The following is a 27,480-nucleotide window of genomic DNA, read 5'->3' on the forward strand; positions in this document are numbered from 1 at the left end:
TATACCAAAAGTATCAAAAACTAAATGATGTCATATCTATTCTATATCGAAATGTAAGAGGTCTTAACACTAAATTGAGTCATGTTTTCTTAAAAGTTTCTACTGCGAATATAGAATAATTGTTTTTACTGAAACTTCGCTCCAACCAGATATTCTTGATACAGAAATATTTCCGGTTAATTATCTAATTTTCAGAAAGGATAGATTGAATAAAAAGGTGGTGGGGTTGTGGTTGCAGTCCACCACTCGATTCCTTCGGAAACTGTCAATATTGTTGTCGACCCAAGCAATGAATTTGTTTGTTCAAAGTTAATATTCTTTGGTAATACAATATATATACACCCATATACACCCAATTCAGGGGCTGAAACTTACTTAAATCACGCTGACCTTATTGGAAAAGTGTCCTCTTTGCTTACAGAAAACTATACATCGATTTGCATGGGTGATTTTAATCTTCTTGGGTCTCGGGTGATAATAAAATAGATTATGTACCCTCCACTTACCCAATTGTACTTGACGCTTTTTGGGATAGGATGTATGAACTTTGTTTATACCAAGTAAATATTATACTCAATGATACGGAACGACTCCTAGATTTAATCTTCCTTATCTTCCTTAAATATTTCGATTTCTAGAAGTTTTCCATTTACTCATGTGTTAATAAAACAAAGTCTTTCATAAAAGCTGGCCTAAAGAGTTCAATGATCCATATGTCGCCAAATGATTGTTTGTAAGCTTAGTTCGCCTAGTATTAGAGTACGGATAAATTCTGTGGAGTTCTTTTTATAAATGCTATTCAGATAAAATCGAATCAGTTCAAGTTCAATTCCTGGTTTTTGCTCTACGGGGACTTAACTGGAACCCGTCAGAATTACTTCCGCCTTATGAAAATCGTTTACTGTTAATTGATCTCCCAACACTTGAAAGCAGACGGTTTATGCTAAGAGCGTTATTTATCAACAAATTAACATGCGGTTTGATTGATTCTAATTTCTTAACTGGCGAAGTTGCTTACAATATTCCTTCTCGTAGAAATTGTAATTGCCAATAGTATATTTTTATCTATTACTGATTATTTATTACTGATGACGGTACCTACCATTCCCGGTCTTTGGTGTGTACGCGTTCCCTACGTATGAGGAGGTAGCCCCTAGGTCGGCGTGGGTGGGGGCGAGAGAATTTTTAACAGACTTTATTTTTTTGAAAATAGCCAAATTTGTACCAAATGGTGAGGGTATTCAAAGTTCGGCCCGGCCGAACTTACAGCTTTCTCCAGCAAAATTGTTGGGTTGGTACCCTTTCCATCAGGTTAGCAGAAGAAGCCCCCTTTTTTTAATATTCATAGCACATTGTATTGAGGATATTAAATGATTCAAATCAGGTTAACTGTGTTGATACCAACACGGCCATTGTCTTTGTTAATTCTATCAACTTGGTCTTCATCATATAAAATTTAGAATTTTTTACTATTATTAATGGACTGCGGGGTCTTAGCTTGTGAAATGCTTGCAGTACTTTGTATGTTGTCTTCATTGAGGTTACTACTTATTGGGTCGTCCCAGCTTGTGGTAAAATCGATAATCGTACATCATAACACTCAAATCGAAAAAGCAGGAAAGTGAAATTCAACTGGATTATGAACGGTATCTGGCAAATATTGCAATTAAACACAATACATTCCGCCAATACCTAAATATATTGTGGCTGACTGCGACTCAAAATGATTTATTGAATGAATAATTAATAAATAATAATGAATCAAAAGTAAAAACAATAAGAAATGCATTTCCGTATAAGATTCCATAGAAATGGGCCCTTGTGGACTTTGAACTTCATATAAGGGCCCAACCGTCGGAGGACGGACGGACAACAAATTGCATATAACATCAATGCAAAAGAAGGGACCTTGGGAGCGGCCCCAAAGACATTAATAGCTCTGATGACCCCGACGTGATTTGAACACGCAACCTTCTGATCTGGAGTCAGACGCGCTACCGTTGCGCCACGGAGTCAGCTGTTAACGTTGTGTTTAATTTGCAACATCTTTCTTATTAACAAAATATAGCCTGATGATGTTGAGGGCTCATTTCGAAACCACCCCCAACGTTAGGTAAGGGAAGAACATGTATGTATGTCTTTGACAATCAATTGCAGAAATTGCGAATAAAACATGGCACATAGACTTACGTGTATTTCTAGGCATGATATGCATTTTATATAAATAAAATATTCCTTAAATTATATTGTTTTCTGTGGGGTTTATGCCCACTTGGTTGGTTTTTAATATATTTTTTTCTTTTTATAGATTCTGCAAAAGGGGAACATTGTATTATTAGTAATTGAACAAATCATATTAGGTTTTACTGTACACATTTTACACAAACATGACAATAATAATCTCAATGGACATTGAACCACCCCCCGGCTAACATGACTCCGTGGCGCAACGGTAGCGCGTCTGACTCCAGATCAGAAGGTTGCGTGTTCAAATCACGTCGGGGTCAGTAAGTATTTTGTATCGGAAATTGACAATATGATTTGTGCGCATGTTCTTAAAATGTCAAATGAAAAAAGCTTGCATTATTTATTATCTGTGTGTCGATGTGTTGTTCGCAAGAGATAGCAAATTGAGGGTAATGTTAAAAGCTTTCACAAGATGGCACTAAATACAAAGAAAAAGCTTTAATTAACATTTCGTTATTTTCTGATTTTAAAAGAATGCACATGTAAACAATCGCAAAAATGTCTAAGGGAAGGAATTTTAGTTTATATATATTTTATAATATATCCTATACCACAGACGTTTCGTTTTAGTTTAAAATTTTTAGGGAATGTCGGAATGTATGCTTTACAATATTTCTTCCTGAAATCGATTGTTTTTCAGCGAAGATAGTTGCATGTCTCACTTTCTGGCAACCCAAAATAGTGTACGCATATGAAGAGCTAAGAGCTTTCCAAATTGCTTTACATTCCCCACAAAATATAGTGGATGGAAAAGTAAAAAGGCTATAACTTTGTATACCCTCCAACATTTGGAACGAATTTGGAATTTTTCAAAAAATAGCATTCGCCAAAAATTCTTTTAAAATCCTAAAAATGCCGAATATAGCTGTTATATTGTGTTTTAAACGAAGACGTATAGTTGCATAGGCAATTTTTGTCATAAGCCATTACAATATTGAAATACGAAACTTGAATAATGTAGCTAAAATCATCAAAACACCGAATATAGGGAGATATATGGGGCTGGACCTGCATAGACAATTTTCTGTTATATACTGTAGTTCCCATTACGAACTCTAAATACGAAATTTGAAACAACTCCGGTGAATGATGTCGTTAAAATTATAAAAATACCGAATATTGGGATGTACCATTATATGGAGGCTATAAGAAGACGTGGGTCTGCATAAGCAATTTTTTGTCATAGGCTATAGGACCCATTACGAATTCTAGGTACGCAATTTAAAACAACTCCTGTGAATAACGTACCCAAAAACGCCAAATATCTAATATCGGGGGTTCCGTAGTATGTGAGTTATACGATATCTTGAACCTATACAGATATTTCTCTTCCAGCGAGTAAAGTGCATGGAAAGATCCTCTAGTATGGATTTTTAACAATTCCATTGAACAATGTTGCCAAAATCATCAACATATCGAATATAGGGAGGTACAGATATACTGGGGATAAACCTAGTTAAACAATTCTCTTCCAGAGGGTAAAGTACTTAGAGAGAACTCCTTGTATGGGTTTTCAGACAATTCCATTGCAAGATGTGGCTAAAATTATCAAAATACAGAATAAAGGGGGGGGTACGGTTGTGTGGGACCTATACAATATCGTGGACCAGTATAGACAATGCTCTTCCAGGGGGTAGAGTACTAAGAAGGAATTCCTTTTGTGGATTTTCAGACAATTCCATTGGGCAAATGTGTCTAAAATCATCAAAATACTGAATATCGGGTGGTACCGTTGTAATCGGGCTATACGATATAGTAGACCTATATTAACAATTCTCTTCCAGAAGATAAAGTACTTAGAAAGAACTCCTTGTGTGGATTTTCAGAGAAGTCCATTGAAATATATGGCTAAAATCATCAAAATACCGAATATCGGGTGGTTCCGTTGTATGGGGGCTATACGATTTCGTGGACCTATGCTAACATTTCTCTTCCAAAGGGTAAAGTACTCAGAAATAGCTCCATGTGTGGATTTTCAGATAATTCCATTGGCAACTTTGGCTAAAATGATCAAAATATCAATATCATGTGGTACCGTTGTATGGCGACTATACAATATCGTGGACCGATTCTTTATTCGTTTTGACTCTAGCGTGACTACAACAGACGGACAGACGCACGGACTGATAGCCCTAAATCGTCTTAGAATTTTACATTGATCAAGAATATATATACTTTGTTATGTCCAAAATGATTATTTCGATGAGTTACAAACGGAATGACGAACTTAATATACTATGTATGGTGGAGGGTATAAAAAAGCATATATGTAACTTATAGGAGTAACTATTAAATATAATTTTAAAATTATTAATAATATAAAACATAGCGTGTTCTTGATATACGAAATGATATGGCGTGAACACTTAAAGTTGTCATTTTGTTTACTTGGCTGACTTCCCTTAAAGACCAAGGTACTACTTGCGAACATAACCAGAAAGGAAAGGTCAAAGTTGATATCCTACAACACTATGTGTATTAGTAGAGCTTCTGTAAAAAAAGTTTCTCTAGTACCAAATAACATTGCTGTATAGTGAATGATATGACTTTGATAAGGATTTTATTAAAACATATTTATGAGAGCATTATATATACCGGACTGAGTTTACCAAAAGGAATAAAAAGGAAACCTCCTTCGAGAGTTATCGTGAGCACCAGAACATCGCAAGATCGAGACATATGGCATTGTGGTTTTAGTCAGAATTCGATGTAAATTAGAGGCAAGACACATCATTGCATAGGTCTGAAATTTGGTATTGTCCCCATATAACTGTACTTAGAGATATTCGGTCTTTTGACTTGTGTTAGACTTTTCACCAGGAAAGTTTCACATTTGAAATTTTAAATTCCTAATGGGTACTACATCCTATGACCGGAAATTGCTTATACAGATCCACGTTTTCGAATAGCTCCCATATAAGTGTACCTCCCCATATTTTTTGCGACATTTCCTGGAAGTTTCGTATTTAAATATCGTCTTTGGATAGCCCCAACGTAATGGAAACTAACTATACATGGTGAGATGAAAAAAACTGCAACCAATTTCAGACTGCTGTCGTTTCTAAACCACTCGTCCGACAGTTGTTAACATTATTCCAGTGACAGCTCATTATATTGTTTACAAACGTACAAAAGCATTTTTGTGAAATTTTCCAAAAAAAAAAAAACTTATTCGTTATGGAATTCAAGCGTGATAGTGTGATCTTCTCATATTTGGCTGGAAAACAACAAGTGGCTACTCGTTAGAGCATTCCAGCATTTAAATGTGAATAAATCTTTTGTGTCTCGTACCATCGCTCGTTACCGTGATACTGGTAGCGTAGCCTGACGTCAAGAAAGTGGACGGAAGAAAACATCTACATCAGAAGAAATAGTTCGAAAAGTAAGGAAGCGACTTGATCGAAACCCGCGTCGCAGTGGCCGAAAAAAAGTGGTGTACTGCCGAATTTGGATTTCTCCGATGAGAAAACATTCATTGTCCAGCAGTTTGTAAACAAACAAAATGATCGTGTTTACTTGCCAAAGAGGTCAGCTGAAAATGTACACCTTCGGTTGGCCATCGGAACTCAAGCGCCGGTCAAGGTGTGGGCCGCCGATGGTCGCTCTCCGCTCATATTAATCGACCGTGGCATCAGAATAAATGCTGAAAAATAAAAAATCGCGAAAATATTCTGGAGGGTGTATTAAAGCCTTGGGCACGCAAACATTCTGGCAGCAGACCTTTGACATTCCAACAGGACTCAGCACCATTTCACTCAGCATGCGCCACCCAAGAATGGTTACAGAATGACGCTCCTCGTTTCATTCCAGCGCACAATGGCCACCAAAATCTCCGGATACCAATCCTTGGACTATTGTGTCTGGAGTATTTTGGAAAGCAAGTTTGGCACTAAAAAAAATCCAAGGTGTCGATCACATCGAGCTAGCGCTTCGCCGGGAATGGGCCAAAATACCGCAGAGCAGCATTCGGACAGTGTGTGACGGTTTCATTGGCCGTTTAAAGGCCATAATTCGTGCCAAAGGTGACCAATTCGAACAAATCTAAACTTATTATAAAATTTGATGCTATTTCCGACATTTTTGATTTCATTGAATAACATTAAAAAAAATGTAAAAATTATGGCGTTTGACTTTGTAATTGGTATTTTATGGTATAAGCAATATTTTTCAACGGATTTTTTTGGAAATTATTTTCAAATGTTGGAGGGTATTCAAAGTTTACTTGTTTAAATTAATTTCTGTTATATGAAATCGCAGTTATTTAAAATTGTGCATTTCTATTTAATAAAGACTATAATTAACATGGAAACATAATTTTGTTTTTTTTTTTTTTTGAGTAGATTGTTTCCTAAGCTTTATTAAGAAAATATATATCCAACAATTTATTTCACAATTTTAAAATTTCTACGATTGTATCTGATATGCCACGGTATCTCTATACTCCGGAATATAATAATCATACATTGTTATAGATGCCGGTTGTAGCAGTAGTACCTCATGCGTCTTGACAGCTCTTATAGTGAGACATTTTTCCTCATTATCATCGGCCAATAAATGTTTGAAATATGCCAAGCATTTGGTGTCCGAATTTTCCAATTCAACACGAGCTACAAATTCTAGACTTTGTAAGTCTTCAACGGATTCTGGTGACGCAATAAATCCAGAAGGCATATTAATTTCCATAATCACCATATTACTTTGACGATATTTTAGTTTGTCGGACGGATTAAATTGAAAGCAAACCTCCAGTTCCATGGCAGTGACAGAAGACATTTTAGCCAATGGCGAAATGGAAAATGATTTCAGTTGTTGTGGTAATGCGATTCGGTCCGCTATGCTGAGGGGCCTGTCCGGTGGTGTGTTATTTTCTTTGATATCATATGATTCGATATTTTTCAATTCCGTCTCCAATGGAATGTAATAATGATAGGCTAACTGGAGTAGAGCATTTCCTTTGCCCTCAATTGTTAGTTCAAGCAAACGCGTTGCTTTTGGAAGCTGAAAATTTTTTGAGAGCGTGAGAAAATAAGCTAATAGTGGACTTTATTTCAATACAATTCTTACCACAACTTGTTGCCATATTTCGCTATTGCTCGGATCGATACCAAACATGCCGTTGGCAATCTTCAACCTCTGGGCGTCCACTGCCTCATAGTTGATTTTAAGCAGAGTTTCATTGGTACTGGGATATTTTTCATTTTATCGAATGAGTGCCTGCAAAGCAACCACTGTATCGTGGGTGGATCTGAAACCTCCAACTTTATTGCGCTGCTGCAAAATCCATTGAAATATGTTTACATTATCCATTGAATTCCTTTCCAATAGAGCCATCAGAGCATATGCCGTTATTTCAACATCATTGGAATGGGCTGGATTCGAGGACTGCCACCACTTTAAACCATCTTCGGTATGTGATTTTTGTTCGAGTTTTGTCAACACTTCGTTGGCATGTTCATTCTTGGACATTTGTAATGCTACTGCCACTAAAGCTATGGCGTAGCTGTCATTGATGTTGTTGATATTGTCCACCAAATAATTGACTCCGTTTTGTATGACAGTTTTATATTTTCTTCTAAATTCCTGCGGTGAAAAAATAAATGTTATAAATTAGACGATACATAAAAAACATAGGCGTAAACTTAATAATATTTAGTAGAGATAATGTCCTTGGTATTGGCGAGCCTACTGCCCATATCCAACCAAGTTCAATATTAATTGCATCTGACTACCATATGCCTAGCTGGCTTTTCAGAACGTTTTTACCTTCCATCATAGTGTGGAGGGTTTCAAGCACCTCGAAATATCCCACACACAGGAAAATGGGCCATGGGTCCGTAGGTAAATTGGCATTTTGTATTCCCAGTATGTAAGAAACATACTTGCAGAAATCTAGGTCTAAATTTTGATGTAGCCACCCCCATCTTGTCACTGTACCTCCTGATTTTTGGTATTTTCACGATATGCCACATTTTCACAGAAATTATTTCAAAGTTATGATGACATCTATTTCAAATTTCAGATTTATTCCTTCACACGGTAACAAATGAAGTACCATTTAACTTTTCGTACAATTAAAGCACGGATATCCAAAACCGCCTAAATAACTCAATCCCGGATACAAATAGAGACCTCAATATCAAATTTCAATATTCCAGCTCATTCGTTTAAACACTACCATATTTTGTACCCCTTAGTACTTTTTGAACAATTATACACGTATATCTTAAACCACATCCATACGTCAAACCAGATACCAATAGTGACATCTATATCAAATATCAGTATTTCAGCTGCATTCCTTCACTCAAAACTAAATTTAGTACTTTTCGTATAATTGTAGTACAGATGTTTAAAATCACATCTATATATCAATTCTAGATACCAATATCAAATTTTAGGATTTCAGCTATATCCTTTTTCGTACAAAATATAGGACGCATCAAACACAGGTGCCATCAATAATCCAAATTTCAATTTTTGAGATTTTTTTCTCTATCCCTTCACCCACTATCAAATATAATACCTTTAATAACTTTTCGTACAATTTTGTTACACATTTCGAGAAAACACCCCCGTATATTAACCACAAGCACCAACAGTGACATCCATATCAAATGTCAGAATTGTACAGCACCATCCCCCCACCCACTACCAAATTTAGTGTTATTTTCGCACAATTATAGTACACAATATGTACAATTATAAATACCAACAGAGACCTCAATATCAAATTTCGGGACCCAAGTCTACACATACCAATACCAGGTTTAGTACCACTAAGTACTTTTCGAACAATTATGGTACACTAATACCAAATTTTACATTTCAAGTATTTTCTGTTCGTCCAATACCTAATTGTACCAAATATAGAACTGTTTAGTGCCTTCCGTGCACTTGTGCTACACATTTACAAAACCACCTCTTTATCACAAATCTACCACCAACAGGGACACGACTTTTCAAAACTACCTACATACCTAAGTCCTAAAGTGCAATAGTAATCTTTGTTTCCAATCTCAGCATTCCAGCTCTATCGGTACACCCAAATCGAAACCGTACCAAATTCAGTGCCATTTAATACTTTTCGTGCACTTAAGTACAAATTTCGAAAACTACCTCCATATGAAATTTCAGGATTCCAGCTCCATACGTTTCTTTAAATTCAGATTGTAACATATTTAGTACCATACCGTACTTTTCTACTACCTTCTTACATCGACCCTACTCCTCAACCTTGATTCCTATTCCAAATTTCAAGTTTTTAGCTCTAACCGTTCATATGATACGAAATGGTATGTAATTTATTACATTTAAGTACTTTTCGTACACTTTCAAAAACCCTTTGGGGTTTCAGTGACCCTCCTTTCAAAGTGAAGAGTTCTAGCTCTACTGATTTGTTACTACATTTCGTTGCGTTCTAATATAAGCTTCCACAAAAAAAAAAAAAAAAAAAAAAAAAAAAAAAAAAAAAACAGCCTTATCTGGTACATTCAGAACACCAAAACCTAAAATTTTTAGCTTTAGCCGTTTCGGGAGGAATCTAATATTTTTATTTCATTAGGCTTAGTGGATCATCATGCAGACCCTAGATACAGTTGAGCTTACCTCATCTGACGAGAAAATTTCACCAGCGATATTTTATCCGGTGACCATCCAAAGTGGTAAGCTTCAGTCTTTGCTTTTGATCCATTTTCTTTCTTCTATTCTGACCATAACCCTGACTAAATGTAAAATTTAATTTTCTTTAATTATACCCTACAACACTTTGTGTTGGGGGTATTATAAGTTTGATTGGGCCAAAAATTATGTAACACCTCGAAATATTGATTTCCCACATAGGAAAGTATATATGGATGTTCCTAGCTCGCCGAGATGAGTCGATCTAGCTATGTATGTCCGTCCGTCCGTCTGTCCGTCTGTCCATCTGTCCGTCTGTCCATGTTAATTTGTAATCACTCTACAGGTCGCAATTATGGCCCGATCTTCACGAAATTTAGAATGAAGGTGTGGATAAGGTCAGAATAGAACCCTATTTCTTTTGGAGATGATCGCACAATATTTAGGTGTCGAAATGGACCAAAAACTGAAAAATTTCCTGATTTTGCAGTTGCTCTACAGGTCGCAATTATGGACCAATCAACGCGGAAATTTGCATGGGGCTAAAGCTTCGGGCTGGGCAGAAGCCTTCCGATTTTGATGGTCATCGGGCAATAATTAGTGGGTGAAAAAGACTATAACATTTGTGTTAAATAAAAGTCAAATTTCCATTATACCGCGAATATTTTTAGTCCCGGCGAAATCATAAATAGACGAACAGGTCAATTCTGACCTTTACGTAGATGCCGATAGTAAATATATCGGATATATATAGCGAAATATATACAATGTGTATATACAAAGGAAAGGAATGTTAGATGGAATGCTTATATCTCAAGAATGGCTGGACCGATTTTGACAAATTTTGTCAATTCAGAATGCCCTCTTGACATAAAAGTATAAAATCTAAAAAAATCGCATAAAAATAAGTCAAAAATGATCTTAATATAGATTTTTTAGTATTTTGTGACATTTTTTTTATTTTTTCATATTTTTTATCGCATGCAATTTTTTCAATTTGACTTATAATATTAAGGTGTAATATTTTTCCACCTTACAACACAGGTTTGGGATATTATATACAGATTGCAATTATCATCCGATCCTCACGAAAAGGATAGGGTTAGGCTCAGAAGGGCTAGGCCTTTTGTTTTCAAAGATGTCCGCAATATATTTAGGGGTTGAAATGGACCAACAAGGTCATAAATAGAAACCAAAGGACACGAAATCTCGCATGAAGTTAGAGTTTAGGACAGCGGGTAGAATGTACCACTACTTTTGTCTGAAAAATACCAACATTACTTACAGGCGATAGCCGAAATACACAAAATGCGAACTTCTGCCTTTTTTGCTGATTTCGTTGACGAATATAGCCAAATATCGTAGACAAGAAGATCGTATAGAAGAGTCTAAATTTGTAGATACAGAGGGGCCTCTTGCTTTTGGAGATGATCGCAAAATACGACGGAGTGCGTAAATATTAGGCAAATGTCCCTGGTCAAAATGCTAAGGGTAATATCTGGGCAGTGCTCCGTCACATAATTTCAAAAGCGAAATCTTCCAAAATGGATTTGGACATAAGGGGGCTTTGAACATATTGTAGTGTTGTAGGGTATCACATGGTCGGCCCCGCACGACTATAGCCTTTGCTTACTTGTTTTTTTTCAGTCGTTGGTATGTACCCAGATTTCGGGAAATAATTTTTTCTTGGGGGACGGGTCGGAATATGTGACTCAAAAGTCCGAGACCAAAACTCGGTTTAAATCCGTATCTACTAAATTGATACTGACAATATAGGTATGATTTCAAATTCCTACCCACAAGTGTTCACATTATGGTGTCATTTAAAGTCATTCTGGGGTAATATCTAAATGATCGATTTTTTAGACCCGAATATTTTATAAAACCCCCAAAAAGTAAAAAAAGGACCCATTATGGAATTCTATACCTTTTCAAAATGCTACAGAATTTTTTACTGGATACAGAGATATGGGACATTAAACACAGACAAGTCGATTTTATTAAAAAAAATCCGAGAATTTTTACTAAACTAGAGCTAAGCCATTATTGGACCATAAGTTAATCATGGTTTGATTAACATAGACAGGCGTACGGAGGCACATAAATAAATCGACTCAGTTCGTTGAAACAGAAAGATCAATATGAGAACAATATTTCGAGGTGTTACAAACGTTTAGGAATAACAAGTAAAAAAGCAGTAAGTCCGGCCGGGCCAAACTCTCAATAACCTCCACAATTTGGAACGAATTTGGAAATTTTTGAAAAAATAAATTACGTCACAAATTCTGTTAAAATTGTAGAAATACCGAACATAGCCGTTATATTAATGTCTATACGAAGACGTGGTCATGTATAGGCAACTTTTGTCACAAGCCATTACAATATTAAAATACGAAATTTGAACAAAAATCTGGTGAATACTGTAGCTAAATCATGAAAATACCGAATATAGAGAGGTACCGAATATCGGGGCTATACGAAGACTTGGACCTGCATAAACACAGACTGTAGTATCTATTAGGAACTTCAAATACGAAATTTCGAACAATTGCGGTGAATAATGTCGCTAAAATCATCAAAATACCGAATATGGGGAGGTACTGATATATGGGGCCTACACGAGGACCGGGACCTGTATAGACAATTTTCTGTCATATATTGTAGTACCCATTATGTGTTCTAAATACGATATTTTAATCAACTACAGTGAATAATGTCCCTAAAATCGTCAAAATATCGATTTTATCGGGGTAAATTGCTTAGAAAGAACTTCTAGTGTTTATTTTTAGACAATTCCATTGAAAAATGTAGCTAAAATCGTCGAAATACCGAATATAGGGAGGTACCGTTATGTGGCGGACATACGATATTGTGGACCTATATAGTCAGGAGGTAAAGTACTCAGAAGGAAGTTATTTTCTATATTTTCAAAAAAACAATTATCAAAATACAGAATATCGGGGGTACAGTTATATGGGGGTTATACGATATCGTGGAACAATATACCCATCTTCAAAGTAGACCTGCCTGCAGACAAAAGACTGATCTGTACAAAATTTTTGCTTCCTATTTCATTCGTTTCGACTCTAGCGTGATTACAACAGTTGAACAAGCGAACGGACAGGGCTAAATCGTCTTAGAATTTTACACTGATCAAGAATATATATACATTGTTATGTCTAAAATTATTATTTCGATGAGTTACAAACGGAATGAGGAACTTAATAGTATACCTTCCATACTATGTACAGTGGAGGCTATAAAATAAATTGTATTATGTTTGTCATTGATGTTCTCTGCAATGTGTGAACCGATTTTATTTCTGCAAACTTAATTTGGAAAGTGTTGTTAATACCGAGCTTTATATGTTTAAACAGTCTCTGTATATGTGTTAATTCATATGTAAATGCCATTTTAGTTCATTGATTTCGAAAAATCATTTTTGTTATATTTCTGTGAATTAGCGACTGACTGATTCTACGCCATATACTTTAAACCTTTATGCTAAAGTTTGGGAGTGGTCGAAATTGCCGGCAGCCTAACTTCAGATGTGAATTTGCCAGCATTACGATACAAAATATAATCTCCTTTTCAAGGATGCAATCTGATCCAAGAATCACATCGAACTTTTTCCACAAATTTTACTTACCGAACTCTCCAAAAATGTCATCAAAACAAAGGCAGTAAAACCGTAACGATCCTGATGGGCTGGATTAAATAAATAGCCGGTGTAATGGAATTCCCCCGACGACAACTGCTGTGATTTCAGAAAATCCAAACCACTTCTGATTATACGATTTTCTATGCCGGTATAACGTTGTGCCTTAATAAAGAAGCGTATAATATAGGCCGTTAGCCACGTGCTCTCCTCCGTTTGGGCAGTCGGTCCAAAAACACTGAAGCCACCGTTCGAATGACGATAACTCAATTCCTCCTGATAACCAATTTCGATGTAGCCAATGGCTTTTTTCACCAGATCGGGATTTTCCGAATATTTGCCTGTGGATCGCAAGTGATCCAAAACCAAAACATTGGGAGCAAATTGAACCATTTTTTGCTCACCACAACCGGTGGGTAATATCACCAAGCTCTCCAGATTATCCAATGGCGTGTGGAGAATATCACTTGCCACAGAAAGTTGCAGATATTCGGTATCGGGAACTATATTCTCAGGTATGTCAATATCGATGGATGAAAGAAATATTTCTTCAATCTCCATTAGATTTATAAGTACGTTCTTATTGTGGTTTTCCATTGTACCCGTGGGTTCCACTAAGAGTTCTTGAGTAATGGCATCGTTAAATAAATGATTAGTTGCTTTGATGTGAATTTTTAGGGCACCCAGCTTTTTGGGTTTAATAAAGAAGTACAGAGTTGTACCACCATTTGCTGGCACATTAGTTTGTTTCGAATTCTCGGATATGCCCTGTGGTTGCATTGTTGACTCATCAATAAAATCATAGTCTCCATCAGAACTGATCATAGTTGTGAGGGTGTCTAAAACTTCGTTGTGATAATTAAATATGACCATCGATATCTTGACCACTTCACCTCTCTTGATGGAGTACGGTAGACTTGTGGATATGAAAAATTTCTTGAAAACAATAATATCTGTCGATTTTGCTACCATGCCGAATACAATGTCGTCATTTACGGAAAATGCCGTAATTAACCATGTGGTAATGGTGTCGGGAACGTTAAGGGTGAGTTGCGTAGTTTCATTCACGCTAACGGAATTTGATTGATGTTAGTAAATGCTGTTCCATTCTAAATCCATAATCATACTCACTTTTGAAGATCCATAAATATCCATGTTTCTGGAAAATGTGTACGCACTTCTATGTCACGTTCGAAACTCACACCTGTCTTTGGCATAAGTCCTTGCTTTCTTGACACATCTTGCAATACCAAAATATATAAAAAAAAAAAACGGATAAATTCTGAATACAAGTTAAGCAATCCCCAATACATACCAACAGGAATCTCATACTCATAAGCAGCATTTGTGAGGGTTAAAAGGCCGGAAATGAATCCAGGCTGTATGACATCCCAAACGGAATAGGACAAATCTAACATTAAGTCATGGAAAATATGTTCGCGGTCGATATCATAGTCTGGACCTAAAAGTTGGGCACCTAAATCGACTGCCAGTAGGGCTACATATGAATTAGTTTTAGTCTTTATAGTAAGCTCAACTTCCTCTCCAGGTTTGGCCGCTGGTGGAGCGGATATTGATATCTGTGACGAAGAATTGAAAAATACGTTTTTAAATTTAGAGAAATCAATATAAGAATAGCACTAAGCTCGATCGGAACAAAATTGCTAATCCCTTCAGTTGACTTCAAACTTGTTGTTTGTTTTCTTGGAATTTTGAGGTCAACGCAAGTGACAGTTTGAATAAAAATATATAAAAATAAATTGCATTGTGTTAGTCATTGATGTTCTCGGCAATGCGTGAACTTATTTTATTTCTGCAAGTTACATATAAAAAGTATCATCAATACCAATGTTTATATGTGTAAACAGTCTCTGCAAACAGTGCATTTATTTCGAAACTTGATTTTGAAATATTAAGAGGGTGAGATGAAAAAACTTCAGACTGCTGTCATTTCTAAGCCACTCGTCCGACAGCTTTTAAAATTATTCCAGTGGCAGCTCATTATATTGTTTACAAGCGTACAAAAGCACCTTGGTGAGAATTTTCCAGAAAAAAAGTTATTCGTAATGGAATTCAAGCGTGATAGTGGTATTTCTTCATATTTGGCTGGAAAACCACAAGTGGCTATCGTTAGAGCAATCCAGCATTTAAATGTAAATAAATCTTTTGTGTCTCGTAAATAAAATAGACCCAAAAGAGCTAAAGAATTGCTTCGCTTGGACGAAAGTGGTGAACTGCCGAATTTGGTTATCTCCGATGAGAAAACATTCGTTATCCAGCAGTTTGTAAACAAACAAAATGATGGTGTTTACTTGCCAAAGATGTCAGCTGAAAATGTGCACCTTCGGTGGACCACCAGAACTTAATTGCCGGCCATGATGATGGTATGGACCGCCATAACAGCCGATGGTCGCTCTCCGCTCGTATTAATCGACCGTGAAATCAGAATAAATGCCGAATATTATCACGAAAATATTCTGGAGGGTGTATTAAAGCCTTGGGCACGCAAACAGTTTGGCCGCAGACCTTGGACATTCCAACAGGTCTCAGCACCATCGTACTCAGCACGCGCCACCCAAGAATGGTTACAAAAAGAGGCTTCTCGCTTCTTTTCCATCGTACCATGGCCACCAAAATATCCGGATACCAATCCGTTGGACTACTGTATGTGGAGTATTTTGGAAAGCAAAGTTGGCACTAAAAAATACCAATGTGTCGATCACCTCAAGCAAGCGCTTCGCCGGGAATGGGCCAAAATACCGCAGAGCAACATTCGGGCAGCGTATGACGGTTTCATTGGCCGTTTGAAGGCCATAATTCGGGCCAAAGTTGAACAACCCGAACAATTTTAAACTTATTCTGAAATTTGGTGCTATTTCCGACATTCTCGACTTTGTTCCGCTTGTCTTTGTTGCAGTTTTTTTATTTCACTCTATATGTGAGTGGGTGACTAACTGATTCAACAACCAAGCTAACTTCGCAAGGTTGGAAAATTCGTTCTAAAAATTCACAAGGTACTAAAAGATACCAGAAATTATATTAACTTTTGAAATGGGGGTCGTTTACGGGGTGTAGGATAAATGATTTTTTTTCGGAAATTTGCAAAATTTTTAAGTAGCACTGAATGTTGTACCATTTGGTATTATAAGATAGAGTTAAAATTTCGACATTTATGTATCTGTATTAATAAAAGAATAAAGTTGATTGACTGACTTAACGATTCATCAACGCTCAGACGAAACGACTGAAGCTAGTTTCTTGAAATTATGGTTCGAATTATGGGTTTTGTTCGAAGGGACAGATAAGATATTAAACGGTACTAAATTAAGTACAATTTGAATTTGAACAAGTTAAAAAGCAGTAAGTTCGGCCGGGCCGAACTTTTAATACCCTCCACCATTTGCAACGAATTTGGAAATTTTCAAAAAATAAAATCCTTAAAAAATTCTGTTAAAATTTTAAAAATACCGAATATAGCCGTTATTTTGGGGTCTATACGACGTGGGCATACATAGGCATTGTTGGTCATAAGCCATTACCATATTCAAATTCGAAACTTGAAATAAACGGTGAACAATGTAGCTAAAATCATCAAAATACCGAATATAGGGAGGTACCGTTATATGGGGGCTATACGAAAACCTGGACCCGCACAGACAATTTTCTGCCACAGACTGTAGTTCCCATAACGAACTTCAAATACCAATTTTAAAACAATTCCGGTGAATAATGTCGCTAAAATCATCAAAATACCGAATATAGGGAGGTACCGTTATATGGGGGCTATACGAAGACGTGGACCTGCACGGATAATTTTCCGCCTTAGGGTGTAGTATCCATTTTGAACTTTAAATACCAAATTTGAAACAATTCCGGTGAATAATGTCGCTAAAATCATCAAACTACCGAAAATCGGGAGGTACCGTTATATGGGGGCTTTACGAAGACATGGACCTGCACGGATAATTCTCCGTCTTAGGGTGTAGTATCCATTTTGAACTTCAAATACCAAATTTAAAACAATTCCCGTGAATAATGTCGCTAAAATCATCAAAATACCGAATATAGGGAGGTACCGTTATATGGGGGCTATATGAAAACGTAGACCTACATGGCCCATTTACGAACTTAACTGCCTACTGGAAAAATAAACATGTGTGCAAAATTTTAGCCACCTATCTCAATTCATTCGAAAGATAGCGTGATTACAACAGACAGACGGACCGACAGACGGACATCGCTAAATCGACTTAGAATTTTACGCTGATCAAGAATATATATATAAAGTTAATATACCCTCCATAGTATGGTGGAGGGTATATAAACCGGTTGGAGCTGGAATCCTGAAATCTGAAATTAACATTACTAGCGCAGTGTAGGATTGGAATATGGAGGCAGATTTCGAAATTTGTGCTTATGTGCACGCAACTTACTAAATGGTTAAATTTGGTACAATTTCGAATTGGGTGAACTGATAGAGTTGGAATTCAGAAATAAAATTATTATTGGATTCTAGGATTGAGGTATGGGGAAATTCGTACAAATGAGTACTAAGTGATACTAAATTTGGTACAATTTAAGTTTTTGGGTGAACCTGTTGAGGTGGAATACTCAAATGTTAAAATAACATTTCTATTGGACTATATGATATTTATGAATTGTACCTAAGTACACTAAATAGAACTAAATTTGGTACAATTTTGATTTGGATGAACCAATAGAGTTAGTATACTAAAAATTGGAAATAAGATTACTGTCGGAGTGTAGGATTGGGGTATGTAGGGTATGTATTGTACTAAATTCGGAAAAGTTTGGTTTAGGTTAAACGGATGAAGCTGGAAATTTTAAATTTTGCATTTTGATCTCTTTTGGTGGAAGGTTACCGATAAGGAGGTAGTAAGATCACGAAAGGTACTATATTTAACACAATTTGATATTGGGTGAATCGATAGTGCATGAAATCTGAAATTATTTGTATCCATGACCTATGGAGGTAGTTTCGGATATGTGTACTTAAATTGTACGACAAAGTACTGAATGTTGAAGGGATAGAGTTAAAATTCTGAAAATTGATATTTAGAACACCTATGGTATCTGTGCTTGAGATTTGGTGGTGGTTCGGAAATGCGTCGTACATTTGCACGATTCGTACAAAATGGTACTATATTTGGTATTGGGTGAAGGAATAAAGCTGAAATCCTGAAATTGTATATTAATGTCACTGTTGGTGTCTGTGGTTAATGTGTACTATATGTGTCTGGAAATGTGTACTATAATTGTTCGAAAAGTACTAACTGGTACTATATTGGGTAAAGGGATAGAGTTAAAGTTCTGAAATTTGATATTGGGACAAACCTGAAATCATACAAATTGTCTATAAACGTCATTGTTGGTCTGTGTTTAAATTTGTGCTATAATTGTTCGATAAGCACTAACTGGTACTAAATTCATTAAAGGGTTAGAGCTGAAATCCCGAAATTTGATATTGAGGTTCCTGTTGGTATATTTGATTGATATACGGAGGTAGGTTTGAAAATGCGTCCTATAAGTGCACAAAAAGTACCAGTTTTACTATAATTGGTACATTTTGGTGTTAGGTGAACAGATAGTTCTTGAAATTTGGTTGCTGTAATGTGTGGCCTTGACCTACGGGGGTAGTTCTGGAAATGTGCAATACAATTGTACGAAAAGTACTGAAGGGTATTTTATTTGGTATTGGGTGAAGGGATAGAGACAAAATTCTGATATTGATGCATACATTACTGATGGTATCTGTGTTTGAAATTTACCGGTGGTTTGGAAATACGTCCCATGAAAAGTTATAAATGGTACTAAAGTAGGTATTGGGTAAAGGGATAGAGCTGAAATCATTTAATTTTTATGTAGATGTCTGTGCTTAAGATATGGAGGTAGTCTTGGAACTATATTTGTTCGAAAAGTACTAAGTGGTACTAAATTGGGTATTGGCTAAAGGGATTGAGCTGGAATACCCAAATTTGATATTGAGGTCTCTGTTGGTATCTGGTATTGAGATATGTAGGTGATTTTTCAAATGTATACTATAATTATACGAAAATAGCTTAATTTGGTATGGGTGAAGGGATATAGCTGGTATCCTGAAATTTGATTAGGAGGTCGTGTCTGAGGAGACGGAGCTGTTTTTGGATATGCGTATTATAATATTTCGAAATGGTACAACGAAGATATGTAGATTGTTTTGGATATGTGTACTAAATGTCACTATGTTTGGTATTGGGTGAAGGAATAGAGCTGAAATTCTGTAATTTGATATTGAAGTCACTATTGGTTCCTAGGGTTTACATATGGAGGCGTTGAAATAAGTTTGAACAAAAAAAATGAATTGTGTAAAATTAACGACTTTGAAGACTTTTTGGTGTAAATTCTTTTTAATCTCTTTCTAATTTTCGTAAAGAACGACGACGACAAAAATTGGTGTTTTGTCCAGAATAATTGAATTTCAAACAACCGTGCATTGCAATACCTTACGGCTACTTACCTTATTCTCGAATTCATTGGGAAATTTCAAATATTGTTCACAATAACGCAATTGGCCCTTCACAATGTAATGAACGTAGACAAAAGAAAGTGGAATCATCTCCATACTTGGTTTGATTTTGATGGTGTGCGATGTTGTGTTGTCGGGTAATTTAATCAATTGCCTGCGAACAATATCGCCATGGCCAGTGACGGTGTAGATCAAATATGGTATAGGTAAATCGGACTTCAACTCCAGATCAATGGTGGTATCAAATTTCAAACTGTAATAAGAACTTTCCTCATAAAAATTCCACAGATTTTTTTTGATTCAACTTACCTGGAATTCTTCAGTTTTAGTGTGCAAGCTGTTGTGGCATCATTAATTCCTCCATTATGGCCAATGACAATGTTTGGTAGATATTGAGAACTGTTGGCATATTGAAAAACAAAGGATTCTTCTTCCATATGGTCGATGGTAAATGTTCCCTCACCTTTGCCATTCAAATACGTTTCATATATTATTTCGCCAAGACTCATTGTCAACGGAGTGGTGGTATCATGCACCCTACTTCCATTCCAATGTTGAACAATGACCTTGATTTTATATGGCCTACCGTAGGAAAATTCAATTTCATCTTGCGGTATCAAAATCTCATATTTTTGCTTTCGAAAATTGAAAATTTTCAACACAGATTGGGAGATGGCCGTGTGGCTCTCTTCAAGTGTGGCCAAAACCTTAATCACCGGAAGATTCTGAGCTTGTGGCAAATCGCTGTATTTAAACTTAAATGAGGCAGTGTAATTTTCCATGTTGGCTTTTTGTTCAATCATTGTCTTATTGGTGGCCGGATTTAGGAGAGCAATTGTTGCATGGCCCTCAACATATTTACCAAATGTATATTTACCATAAACAGCCAGGCTAAATTCATCATTGTCAGCGAGTACGATATCAGAGTCGGCTTCAATGTATACACCGAATTTGGGCAGAACATATTTTTCCACTTTGAAATTTTTGACAGACTGTTTTTGATATTTTCCCAAGACGGAAGCGCGAATTAACCAATTTCCCAATATCGGATGTTCTGATACGTTGAATTTATTGGTATAAACGCCAGTATTCAATTTAATATCTTTGAATTGTTTAATGCGATTGCTGTTACCGTCCTAAAAGAAAAAAAATTATAAACAAACTATGTACTAAAACAGGACTAGGGGTAAAGTAATTGAATGTAATTAATTTGAATAAAGTAATTAAATGAGTTGAGTTAATGAGTCATCAACGCATAGGAAAAACGGCTGAAGATAGAATTTTGGGTGAGGGTCACTCTTGGTCCGAAGGTGTCAGATAAGGCTTGGTTTTTAGAAATCCGTACCAGAACAGTATTATAAAGTACTAAATTGTACTAAATATGGCATCGTTAGTATTTGAAGAACAAGTGTACGAAAAGAACAAAAATGTACTTCATTTGGTACCATTTCGTATCATGTTGGCAGTTAGAGCTAATAACGACAAACTTGGAGGTAGTTTTTTATATACAAAAAGTACTAATCGTTACTAAATATAGTAAAATTTGAAATTAAAAGAATGGACTGGAATTTATGAAATTTGAAATGAACACTATTGGTGGAGTGTAGTATTGGGATATGGGGGTATTTTTCGGAATTTGAATTTATATGCACCATAAGTACTAAATTGTACTAAATTTCGTAAACTTTTGGTTTTGGTGAACCAAAAGAGCTGGAAAAGCTGAAATTTGGAATTAATATTTATTTTGAATTGTATGATACATATGATGTACGTAGTTTTGGAAATTTGTACTTATATGTAGTAAATGGTACTAAATTTAGTCCAATTGAAATGTTAAGAGAACCGGTAGGGTTAAAATCCTGAAATTCGGAAATGAGATTTCTATTGGATTGCCTACATTATGCAGTTAGTAGTTATAGAAATTTGTATTTATTTGTAGTAAATAGTACTAAATTTGATACTTTTGAAATTTTGGGAGAATCCTGAAATTTGGAAATAATATTACTGTTGCATTGTAAGATTGGGGTATGTGACAAATAAATTTGGTACAATTTAAATTTTGAGAGTTGGAATACTGAAATTTGGAAATAAAATTTCTTTTAGATTGTATGATTGTTATGGAAATTTGTACTTATATGTACTAAATGGTACTAAATTTGAATTTGGGTGAACCAAAAGGGCTGGAATTCTAAAGTTTAGAATTGAGAATGGAATGGGGGCAGGAATGGGGTATGTAGGAAGTTTTGGAAATTCGTACGTATGTGTACCAAATATAGTACAATTTTTAATGGGGCGAACCGATTGGGTGATATACTGAAATCTGGAATTGGTATTACTGTGATAGTTTAAGATTGGGGTATTTCCTACATACCCCTTTGGAATTGTGGTGACCCGATAGAGTTGGAATTCTGAAATTTAGAGTGAGTGTCACTGATAGACGTTACGAAAAGTTTTAAAATTTTACTATACTTTTAAAATTGTACCATTTTGTATTATGTGAACGGCTCAAGCTAAAAGCCTGAAGTTTGGTATTGAAATTAATGTTGAAAAGTAAGTTTGATATCTGAAGTATGTTTTGGAAATGTGTACTATGTGTACGAACTGCACTAAATGTACTAAATTGTGAACATTTTGGCTTAGGGTGAACGGATGAGCCTGGAATTTCAAGATATTACATTATGGTCAATGTGATAGCATTGTGATGTTTTTAAAATGTGTAAAACAAGTGCATGGAAAGTACTAAATAGTACAATATTTGGTACACATTGCAATTAGGCTAACATATGATACTTGAACTCTGAATTTTGATTAAGGATGTTTATGTGTAGCCTGCACGTGTTTTTTGTAATTGTATAAAAAGTATTCAATGGTACTATATTCGGTATAGGCTGAAGGGATAGAGATAAAATTTTGAAATTTGATGTTTGGAGCTGGGTTTGAAAGCTCGTCTTATAATTGTAGGAAAAGTTCTAAATGGTACTAAAGTTGGTACTGGGCGAAGGAATAGAGCTGGAATAACAAAACTTGATATTGAGGTCTCTGTTGGCATCTGGAATTGAGATATGAAAATGGTCTTGAAAAGGTGTACTATAACTGTACGAAAAGAGGTAAAATTGGTGTTGGGGGAGGAACAAAGCTGAAATCCTGAAATTTGATACAGATGTCACATTTTGTGTCTGTGATTAAGGGATTGTACGAAAAGTGCTAAATGTTACTAAATTTTGCATTGATTTAACGTTTAGAGCTGGAATACCGTCATTTAATGTTAAGATCTCTGTTGTTATCTGGTGTTGGGATCTGGCGTGCTATAATTGTTCGATAAGAACTAAATAGTACTTAGTTAGGATCATTGTCCGTCTCTGGGATGAAGAGATGTCGATTGTTTTGGACATGCGTAATAAATGGTTCTAAATTTGGTATTGAAGGTAATGAAGGGATGGAGCTGATGTCACAGTTGGTTTCAAAAGTTTACATATGGAGACGTGGTAAAATGTTGAACAGAAACTTTTGGGTATAGATCCATTGCCCTTGGGCTGAAAATGTAGTACAATGTATGAAGTTTTGATTCAAAAGTTTTGTCAAACTGAACAAATTGTATATTTTAAGCACTAAAAAGGCCACAAACTCGAACTGGTAGAACGAATTTAAAATGTTCACATTTTATCTCACACTATTGGGGTTCCTTTGCATGTGGTCCAAACTATATAAAAGTCTTAAAATATATCTGTTTTCAGAAACTTAAACTCCTTTGGTGTTTGGATCTAAAAACAAGTAAAAAGGGTTTTAAGTTCGGACGAGCCAAAGTTTTTATACCCTCTAGCACTATGTTTATCAAAATAAAATGAAATAATAACGAGTAAGCAAAGGCTACAGTCGAGCGGGGCCGACCGTTGAATACCCTACAACACTATAATAAACGATACAGTTTATATAGGCGAGAAACTCGAAGGAATTCCACAAGATATTGTGACAAATAATAAAAGAAAACCATCAGGTTTCAAATAATAGCAACTTAAAATAATTTGCTCATTTCCAATTTATTGGTAGATGTTGCACGTAAATGGTCTTTCTAGATCTGAAACCAATATTTCCCAAAGACCTATAATCTCGCAGAAGTGGCAAAAGATTAACATTTATTATTGGTTTTTGACTAAAACGCATCTATATGAGATACAGACATTTGACAATATTCTTCAACGAAATAGTCAGAAGTGCGTCTTTCCTGTATTTGTGAATTCTCCAAAAAGTCACTGGAATGGACATTTTCGTATTTTGTCTACAAAAGTTGGCAAACAATTTCGCACATTGAATATTTTTGGATGGCCATCCAAAACTGCTTGGCTCTTGCAATGTCCGGTAACCCCCATTCAAATGTGCGTGAGGGTCGGGCGATAATTACGACCTGCTGACAATTTGGCAGTTTTTGGTCCATTTCAACCCCTAAATATGTGGCGATCATCTCCAAAAAGAGTAGGCTTCTATTCTGACCCTCATCTTATCCCCATGCAAAATTTCGTAAGGATCGGTCCATAAATGCGATCTGTATATGATATCCTGATATCCTAACTACTTAGTTTTGTTAGCTGTAGAAATATTACCAAATGTTTAATTCAAAATGAAAATATGCCAAAAATATGACAAAATTGAAAAAAAATATGAGAAAATTTTACAAAATCAATATTTTCATCTTTAGAGAGATATTTTTATGCGATTTTTTGGACGTTGTTCCTTTCCTGCCAAGAGGCCATTCTGAATTAATGAGAACTGTCGAAATCAGTTCAGCCGTTCTCGACATATAAAAGATCTTTCAAGCATATCTTCTTTGATAGACATATATATCGCACATATTTTGCTATATATCCGTTTTGTTAAATGTTAACATCAATGTAAAGGTCAGAAGTAACCTTGTCATGGCTTTGTGAGTTTGCCGGGATTTAAAATATTCGCGGTTTAATGAAAATTTTTGCATTTTTTCAACACAAAAGATATGGTATATTTTACCCGCTAAATATTATCCGATGACCACCCAAATTGGTAGGCTTCTTCCCCGCCCTAAACTCCAGCTACATGCGAAGTTCCGCATCGATTGGTCTATAATTGCGACCTGTATAGCTACTGCAAAATCCGACATTTTTTCAGTTTTTGGTCCATTTCGACCCTTAAATATTATGCGATCATCTCCAAAAGAAATAGGCTTCTATTCTGACCCTAGCCCCACCTCCATTCTAAATTTCGTGCAGATCGGGCCATAATTGCGACCTGTAGAGTGATTACAAATTAACATGGACAGACGGACAGACGGACAGACGGACGGACATACATAGCTAGATCGACTCAGCTCGGCGAGCTAGGAAGATCCATATATACTTTCCTATGTGGGAAACCAATATTTCGTGGTGTTACATAATTTTTGGCCCAATCAAACTAACCGACATTTTTTCAGTGTTTGGTCCATTTCGACCCTTAAATATTATGCGATCATCTCCAAAAGAAATAGGCTTCTATTCTGACCCTAGCCCCACCTCCATTCTAAATTTCGTGCAGATCGGGCCATAATTGCGACCTGTAGAGTGATTACAAATTAACATGGACAGACGGACAGACGGACAGACGGACGGACATACATAGCTAGATCGACTCAGCTCGGCGAGCTAGGAAGATCCATATATACTTTCCTATGTGGGAAACCAATATTTCGTGGTGTTACATAATTTTTGGCCCAATCAAACTTATAATACCCCCAACACATAGTGTTGTAGGGTATAAAAAGAGTAGATTATGTAATCTTGGAATATAATCAGTTTAAGTTAAAATAAAACGAGTTGAAAAGCAGTAAGTTCGGTCGGCCGAACTTTGATTACCTTCCACCATTTGGAATAAATGTTGACATTTTCTAAAAGAATAATAATAATTCACTAAAAATTCTGTTAAAATCTTAAAAATTTGGGGTCTATACGAACATGTGGACCTGCATAGGCAATTTTCTGTCACAGGCTGTAGTACCCATTAGGAACTTCAAATACAAAATTTGAAACAATGCCGGTGAATATTGTACCTAAAATTGTCAAAATACCGAATATAGGGAGGTACCGATATATGGAGGATATACGAAGTCCTGGTCCTGGACCTGCAATGACAATTTTCTGTCACAACCTGTAGTAACCATTATGAATTTTAAACACGAAATTTTAAACAATTCCGGTGAATAATGTCGCTAAAATCATCAAAATATCGGGAGGTACAGTTACATGGACCCATGAGTGGACCTATATAGCTCATTTCCAATACTAAAAGTCCTGCAGACCAAATACACATATTAATACAATTTTATTAACCTACTTCAATTCGTTCGGAAGGTAGAGTGATTGTCATTTTGCATGGAAATAACAGACCTTCCTACAATCTCAATTGTCAGATTTCTACTAATTTGGTTCGAAAGTGTGGCAGAAACCTTGAAATTAGCGAAAATCTGGAGATCCCTTTATATGGGGCTATACTTAAACGTAGGTCGATATAGCCCATTTTTTAAGACCACTCAGCTTTGTTTGTATTTGCAGTTTTGCTAAAGACAATATACACCTAAAATCCAGAGATTCCAAGGAATCCCAAAATAATCTGCTAGATTTTCCCCGTAAACATGGTTAGACAAAGGGACGGGCATGCATAACTCGACTCAGAATGTGATTCTAAGCAGACTACCAAAAGAAACTATGGGTCTGTATCCTTTGCTTTTGCATGTTACAAACAAATGCACAAAACATTCAGTACCACAGTATGGTGTGGGGTATAATAAAATGTATCCTTGTACTTACCATCACCTCAACTTGTATGGGTTCTATTGATTTAAACGGTTTTAGATGTTCATTCAATACCACGACTCTGAAGTGTACCACGTCACCCGGTTTATAAACGGCCTTATCAGTTTGTATATAAATTTTCAGATCATTATCCGATTCCGATTGCAGTTTTGTTGAGTTGCGAAAAATCAAACCTTTTACACCCTCAACGGAAAGTTCGTAGTCAAAGCTGGCATCCAATTTTGGTGGAAGAAATTGAATTGTTTTGGTTTCCAGCGGTTGAAGTTCGACCATCTGGACGTAATTGAAAAGCGGCTCCGCGACAAGGCTAACACGCATAAGAGCCGATTCGGTAGCATTATGTAGTGTCAAGCAAACGGAATAATTACGATTTGATTTTATTGTACCGGGTGCCACAACCGAATAGTAACTGCAAAGAAATTTTTAAGCTTTAAATGAGAGATCTTCATAGAATAATAGCCTGACCTTTCCGTTGTGATTGGTGCAATAAATGTCAGTATCAGCTGAAGTTGTAGCAATTTGTATAAAAGCCATTGCAGCTGCATCGCTGGCAGGCGGTCTGAGAACGACTGAGTAAAAAATGCACATGTAATAAAACTATGTCTTTTTATACT

The 27,480-nt window shown here is 36.0% G+C and overlaps 1 protein-coding gene and 2 non-coding genes across 4 annotated transcripts; 1 reads left to right on the forward strand and 2 right to left on the reverse strand.

The window, feature by feature from the left end:
• Window positions 1-1,943: 1,943 nt before the first annotated feature.
• TRNAW-CCA (transfer RNA tryptophan (anticodon CCA)) lies at window positions 1,944-2,015 on the reverse strand. The gene has a single exon. It is a non-coding gene; the product is annotated as a tRNA-Trp (tRNA).
• Window positions 2,016-2,435: 420 nt separating this feature from the next.
• Window positions 2,436-2,507, forward strand: TRNAW-CCA (transfer RNA tryptophan (anticodon CCA)). Its single transcript has one exon. It is a non-coding gene; the product is annotated as a tRNA-Trp (tRNA).
• A 4,053-nt stretch (window positions 2,508-6,560) lies between these two features.
• On the reverse strand, window positions 6,561-27,422 carry LOC131806871 (CD109 antigen-like). Of its 2 annotated transcripts, XM_059131697.1 has the most exons (10): window positions 27,332-27,422; window positions 26,861-27,275; window positions 20,358-21,184; window positions 20,040-20,301; window positions 14,838-15,102; window positions 14,654-14,762; window positions 14,416-14,591; window positions 13,514-14,361; window positions 7,312-7,827; window positions 6,561-7,245 (listed from the first exon to the last, which is right to left on the reverse strand). In XM_059131697.1, the coding sequence occupies exons 1-9, from the start codon at window positions 27,409-27,411 to the stop codon at window positions 7,447-7,449; spliced, it is 3,363 nt and encodes a 1,120-aa protein (XP_058987680.1). In that variant the 5' UTR covers window positions 27,412-27,422; the 3' UTR covers window positions 6,561-7,245; window positions 7,312-7,446. The 2 variants fall into 2 exon arrangements, with proteins under 2 accessions (XP_058987680.1, XP_058987674.1); XM_059131691.1 differs by having other exon boundaries at window positions 6,562-7,245; window positions 13,514-14,591.
• Between the last annotated feature and the right edge of the window lie 58 nt (window positions 27,423-27,480).

Source organism: Musca domestica, unplaced genomic scaffold, assembly GCF_030504385.1.
Source record: "Musca domestica strain aabys unplaced genomic scaffold, Musca_domestica.polishedcontigs.V.1.1 11, whole genome shotgun sequence".
Classification (NCBI taxonomy): Eukaryota; Metazoa; Arthropoda; class Insecta; order Diptera; family Muscidae; genus Musca; species Musca domestica.